The sequence below is a fragment of the Ursus maritimus genome (genome assembly GCF_017311325.1).
Source record: "Ursus maritimus isolate PB19 chromosome X unlocalized genomic scaffold, ASM1731132v1 scaffold_X1, whole genome shotgun sequence".
Classification (NCBI taxonomy): Eukaryota; Metazoa; Chordata; class Mammalia; order Carnivora; family Ursidae; genus Ursus; species Ursus maritimus.
In genome coordinates this window covers 1,935,999-1,942,503 of record NW_024423319.1, presented here as the reverse complement: position 1 = coordinate 1,942,503, position 6,505 = coordinate 1,935,999, and the positions used below count along the sequence as shown (strand labels likewise).

At 62.3% G+C, this 6,505-nt stretch overlaps 1 protein-coding gene across 1 annotated transcript; it reads right to left on the bottom strand.

Annotated features, from left to right (window-relative positions):
• Positions 1–10: 10 nt before the first annotated feature.
• Positions 11–5,797, bottom strand: PDZD4 (PDZ domain containing 4). Its single transcript, XM_040626980.1, has 7 exons — positions 5,522–5,797; positions 4,455–4,545; positions 3,860–3,958; positions 2,963–3,025; positions 2,411–2,512; positions 2,008–2,118; positions 11–1,857 (listed from the first exon to the last, which is right to left on the bottom strand). The coding sequence occupies exons 1-7, from the start codon at positions 5,590–5,592 to the stop codon at positions 340–342; spliced, it is 2,055 nt and encodes a 684-aa protein (XP_040482914.1). The 5' UTR covers positions 5,593–5,797; the 3' UTR covers positions 11–339.
• Positions 5,798–6,505: the final 708 nt, after the last annotated feature.

Here is a 6,505-nt window from a genome sequence, read left to right as displayed (position 1 = left end):
AAAGCCAGGCGTTCTCTTGTGCTTAGGACAGTCCTTCGCCTCTCCTTTCCAGTTCGACTTTCCTGTCCCCAAGGACCCATGCTGAGAGCTCTGGAGGGGTGCACGTGTGTGTGCACGTACACGTGCGTGGGCCTGTGTTGCGCACACACAGCCTGCACAAAGCTGTACTTGGAGAGCAGGAAGTAGCCGACGGAGAGAAGTGCTTCTCTCTGGTTAAAGTCCTGTGCACACACTTACAGACACACACTACTGATTCTATGGGCGAGCAGGGGACAGGGTCTTGGGAGGCTCACTGGAACTGGGCTGGGGCAGAGGGCCCGCCCCGGAGCACAGCGGGGCTCAGACGGTGGTGACGGAGAGCAGAGGGTTGTAGACCCGCTTGCCGTCAGCAGAGCGAGTGCCATGGGCCAGCATCTCCTGGATGGTGATCCAGTTGTCCAGGATCTTCTTGTTTCGCTTTTTCATGGTTTTGCGGTGGCTCAAGGCAATGATGTTGAGCTCAGCCTTGCTGTCGCCGTTCTGCTGCTCCCTCAGGCACTCCAGCCGGCTCTGCATCATGAACTCGCGCCGCTTCCGCTGCTCCCGGGCCCGGATCAGGTGCTGCTTCCGCTCCTCCTTGCTCCAGTAGCGGCCCATCTTCATCTCGCTCACCGCGTCATCATCCGTGGTCATGCCGCTGCGTTCCTCGCGGATCTTCAGGGCCCGGGCTTTGAGGAGGCGATCGCGCACCGGCCGCTTGGCCACGTACCGGGTCCCATCACTGCGTACCTTGACCTTCCACTCCATGCGGGGTGCTTCGGGGGCCACCGCTGCCCCGCCCACCCGAGGGCCACCAGCCAAACTCAGGGGGCCATGGCCCAGCTCCTCCAGGCCGCGCGGCGGGGCCAGCTGCACGCAGCTGTGGTAATGCTCGCTCTCCTGGCCCTGGCCACGGTGGCGCCGAGAGAGATACGGGCTGCCTTCGGGGCCCACGCGCTCCAGGGTCACGCCCGTCTTGGGGCCTCGGCGGACACGCTCCTCTGAGTGCTGCCTCCTGCCCACCTCGGGATCCCGGGAGAGAGATCGGAACTTGGCGGGGCTCCCCTGCGGGGGAGCTGCCTTGGGGTGGGTGGTGACCGTGGGGCCGGAAGGGGTCCGGTTCAAGTTGGAGTTGCCGGCAGCAGCCCGCCTCAGGGGGCTCTCTGGCAAGGGCTCGGCGAACAGCGGGGTGCTGCGGCAGCTCTCCCCCGTGTTGTAGGCGCTGGTGCTGTCCTTGTCCGACTTCTCGGGCAGCTCGGAGATGTCAGACAGCTCATGCTTCTTGGGCTCACCGGCCCCCAGGTCGTAGAGACTCTCGTCCTCCAGCAGCCAGGCCTTCATGCAGCGCTCCCGCAGCTGCTGCATCTTCTGCGCCCGCAGGATGTTGCGGCACTTGAACTCTAGGTGCCGCAGCTCCTCCTCCAGCATGGCCATCTCGTGGCCCAGGCTCTCGTTGCGGTTCACATCCAGGGCGCCGTTGCCGCCCGAGGCCCGGGGGAAGAGCAGGCCCAGCTGGTTGCCGTTCTCCAGGTGGCCCTTGATCTCCAGCAGCTCCCGGTAGCGCTCGTACTCCTCGTCGGTGAGGCCCGGGATGTCGCCACCCCCCAGCCCTGCCCCCTCTGCCAGCAGCGAGTCCATGCTGAAGTGGAGGTCCCGGCTCTTGCGCAGGGCTCCGGGTGTGTCGGCAGCACTGGCAGGCTCATCCCCCAGCAGGTCATGCTCCGAGCTCTCTTCGGTGCGCGTGCTCTCATCGGTGCGGCCCACCCCGCTGTCCAGCTCCTGGCTGTTGCTCAGACCCGTGCCTGCATCGGGGACCCCTTTCTCCTCTTCGTTGCCAAGCTGGGGCAGAAAGATGAGCCCCACTCAGTGTGGGTCCCGCCGGCCGGGGTCGGGAGCAGAAGGGCCTTCGGGTCCAGCCCATCTCCCACATGCCCCAGCGCCCTGACCTCCTGCTGGCCTCCCTACCGCCCACCCTGCCTCCTTCCTTACCTGCTGGGCAGGGGGGGATTTCAGCTTGCGTGCACGCAAGTCCCCCTCATGCTCAGAGCCAAAGTCATCCAGAAAGTCATCCCGGTCACTGTCCTTCCACCGCTTTGCCAGCTGCAGAGACAGAACTGTGCTGTCCCCACTGCTTTAAGGACCGCCCTGGACACCACCCCACCAGTGGCTTTTAGATCCCATACCCAGTCTCCTGGTCTCAATGAAGTTGAATAACCCAAGAGAGAGGGTGGCCTGGCACACTTGGCCATCAGAGGCCTGAAGGGGAAATGGGCCCCAAAGACACTAACCCACCCTCCATCAGTGCCAGGTTGTGACCTTGTCACAAACCAGCAGCTCCCACAGAAAGCCCGATGTCAGGGGTCCCAGAATATCCTGGCGGGCACACACATACCTGGCTCTCAGGCCGGGCCACTAGCAGGGAGATGTTGGTGTTCTCCTCCTGGCTCAGAATGGCCACCGCCTCCTCCCGGTTCTGGACGTCCACACCATTTATCTGTAACAAGCCAAGGGACCATCAAAAAGAATGCCAGGGCTGGCTCTGCTGTGGGCCCTGCACTGGTAGAAGTGCAGGTACCCCCTCATAGGGAGCTCCAAGCAGAGTACCCTGGGCTAGGAAAGGCTCTTGAGCTCTGACCAGATAGAAACGAAGTGGAAGGTGCCCAGGGAGAGGACACATGCTCACGTCTGGGGCATGGAGGGAGAGGCTGGCAAGGTGCCAGAGCAGCACAGGCCCTCGATGCCAGCAGATCCCACAGGCACACGGGAGCCCCCCGGGGCAGTTGTACTGGAGAGAGAGGAAACCCAGCCCCGGTTTCAGGCACAGCAAGATGCCTGGCCATCAGGCGAGGCTCTTGGCAGGAGAGAGCTGGGACTGGCTAAGGAGAGGTCACTGGGCAGCCAGTGCAGTGGGGCCTTGGACAGGCCCGCCCTCTCCCCCACTCACCTGGATGATACGGTCTCCCTCGCGGATCCGGCCATCTTTGGCTGCAATGCTATTGGGGTTCACCTGCAAGGCACATGCATCATGGGGACCTGGCACCCTTCACTCAGATTCCCTTTCAGTAGCAAAGGGCAGCCTCACCTTGGGGGATCCCAAAGCAAACTAGTCTCCTTGCTTGCTCCCTCTTCAGCTCAGACTAGAAGCTTCCGAGCTCCAGGAGGCAGGGACAAAACAGTGGGTCTTGGGCTAGTCACCGCTCCCTAGCACGAGCCAGCCAAAAGCTCCCTCAGCCCCTGCCCACCATCCCCAGGCCCAGGCCCCCAGCTGGCACTCGTACACTCTTGTGCATGGAGACCTATTCTTTTCCACGTCAGAGGCTGGGTCAATGCAGGAAGCTGAACACTTTCCCACACTTTGCCCCCCCACCCCCGCCAACACAGCAGCCCTGGGGCTCGATGGGCAGTAATACATTCATACAAAGGCTGACTTGATGAGAGTGTGGGGGGCAGCTGGTGAGCCATCTGCCCTCCTGTGGACACACACACACACACACACACACACACACGTCTGCCACGTACAGGTGGGGAAGAACCCTGTGGGTACCAGTAGGGGCTGGCTACAGGACGTGGGAGGGAGAGCAAAGCCTGGCCCGAATCTCAGCCTTGCTCACTGTCCCAGCCTGGGCACAGGTCTCCTGGGGAAGCAGCTAAGCAGGTCCAGCCCCGGGCAGCCTCGGAGCCCTGCGCAGCACGGAGAGGCCGCAGGGCTAGGACGGTGTGGGGACTCTCAGCACCTGCCGTACAGATGGACGCCACCCACGTCCGGCCTGGATGTCCTAGCCCACAAGGAGGAGCTCCACTGCCTCCTAGAAGACCCCATTCCCGCACCCCGCCTTCGTACCTCTCCAACATAGATGCCCAGGTCCTCCTCATCATCCGTGCGGTAGCAAACCATCAGGCCGAGCTTGTCCCGGTGGTTGGTCTTATACAGCTCCACCTCCTGCCACAGGGGGCGTGGGAGAAGCAAAGGAAGAAAGCCCCCAAACATGTGAGTGAGGAAGCATGCTACAGGGCTGGCAGCCACAGCCCAGCCCCAACCCCAGCAGCACACCACCGGAGCCAAGTTTTCAGCCTCCAACTTGGAGGGTCTCTCTTACCATCCCAAGTGGCGCATGTGTGCCGTGGTCTCCCCTGCCAGGAAATGCCCGAGACACACACGAGACACACGGGACACACAGGACACAGACATGCGTGGGACACAGACTCACTGACACAGACTGACTAAGGGACCTCACCCATACCCTCCCCGACTCAGCCCGACTTCACCCAACTTGGCCCGTGAGCCTGAGTTAGCAGCCGTGCATCGGCAAGGGCCACAAGACTCGGCCGCCTGGGGACAACAGTAGCCAGGCCTGAGCTGGGCTACAGCCAGCCATCACAGGGCTGGTTCCTGAAGCTGGCTGTGGGCCCTGCCCTGGCCTGGCCACCTGGCTCACCTCATACTCCAGCTCGTCCATACGATCTGCCTCCTGCGGGCCGCCCTCCATGAACTCCGCCGGGTCATAATACTCATGGCTGATGGGGGGGCTGCCCAGGAGAAGGGGGGTCAGGCCGGCCAACTGCTCCTCTAGTGCCCTAGCCCCAGCTCCCGGGCTGGCCGGTCCCGGTGAGCTCAGCATGGAGTCCCTCCTTCTGAGCTACATGCATCCATGCAAAGACCAGGAATGCTTCTTGAACGGGGGTGTGCGGGGTCTGCACTGAGGACACAGGCATGCCTAGCTCTCCCCACCCCATCCCGCCCTGTCGCCCAGCCCAGACCAGCCAGAAGGGTACCAACTTCTCTGAACTGCAGGTGCCCCTCCCACCCGGCACTGGCCCCGCCCATGCAACGCCCCCAGGAGTTATCCAGGCCCCAGAGGAGGACCCACTCTACCTCCAGGGGCAGCCTTCCTTGCCCCAAGGCTAAGCGTGGCTGCTGGTGGCCAGGGGCCTCACTCTCTGCAGAGGAGGAGATCCCAGGACCACCGCTCTGCAGCACGGGTTTAGATTAGCGGAATGAGCCACGAGGCCTGGATGAGAGGCCCTTCTTCAGACTGGGCCAGAAAGAAGCCGAAGAGATGGAGGAAGTTCAGAGCAGGGGGAGGGATGGGACAGACAAGGATGTGAGAAGATTCAAGGAGGGATGCTTGAGAGGCAGAAGACGATGGACGGCAGAGGAGAAGAGAGGATGCAGGAGGAGGAGCTGAGGCCCTCAACCTTCCAGGAGCAAGGTCCCAGGATGCTCCTCCCTTGGCCCTGGGGCGTAGATACCAAAGGGAGCCTGTGTGTGAAGCCTCCCCTGGGCCCTTCACTGGCTGGTGTCCAGCCTGAGGCTGCAGAGGCCTAGAGATTTCTGAGCCCTTGGATGCCACAGTCAGCTCTGGAGGCCAAGGAACCTGCTTCCTGCCTGAGAGGGCAGGCCAGTCGGGGTCTCCCTGCCACGCCCAGAGCTGCGGCAACGTAGCCTCCGGGTGGCGTGCCCTCTCTGGAGGCAGGGCCCGGGGCCCTCCTGAGGGCGACTCACAGCTCAGACAGGACGTACGGCTCCAGGATGACCATGGGCGGTGTGGGCGGGCGCAGCTTGCCCAGCGCCATGATATGCTCAAAGGTGATGTCGGTCTGAGTGCCACTGTCCACCAGCTGCAGGTCATGGCATGAGCTGTCCCCCCGGAGGCGGGGGCTGCGTCTCAGCACCTGGATCACTAGAGGCTCCTTGGAGGAGCGCAGGGCCTCCAGGGTTTGCTCCTGAGACAGCTTGGAGAGCTCCTTCCCGTTCACCTGTGGCAGAGACACGCCCCCGTGAGAACCCGCTGACCCACACCCCCGTCTCCTCAACCAGTGAGTGTGCTCTCCACCCTCATTCCCGGGTGAGCCCCACTTCTCAGCCCTACCGCTACACAGTGCTGTCTGGGGATGGGGGAGCCCCTGTGCTATGCCCCGGTCTGGGGGCTCTGCCCCCACCCTACAACATTCTTCAGCAGGAGCCACCCACGTTTCCATCCACCTCACTCCAGGACCTGCTTCTCTTTCAGGCAGCACTGAGGCCAGAGCTAGTGTCTAGAAAATCCGCGGAGAGTCCCCCTTGGCAATGACTGCACATCTGTTGTGCTGGAGGAAGACCTTGATTCCTCTCCCAGTGGGAGTCAGTCCATAAATGGGTTCAGGCAAGAGGGTTGAAAAGAGTACGCAGACACGACAGGCAATGACAGAGTCGCTGAAGAGAAAAGGTGACACACACAGAGCCTCCTGACATGGCAAGACAACCTAAGGGAGGTGCCAAGGAAGTGACCCTTATAAGACCACCGCCATTTCTTGGGCGCCTGATGTGGGTCACCCCCAAATCCTGACCCCAACAACCCATTGTGCAGATGAGGAAACTGAAGTTCAGCAAAATGAAGGGAGTGAGTCAAGGTCACGAGCTGGACCCAGTTGCATAGTGGTCAGAGTTGGGGAGAAGGCTGGCCTGGTGAAGCCTCATGGGAAGAGCAGGACCAAAACGGGTGGAGCG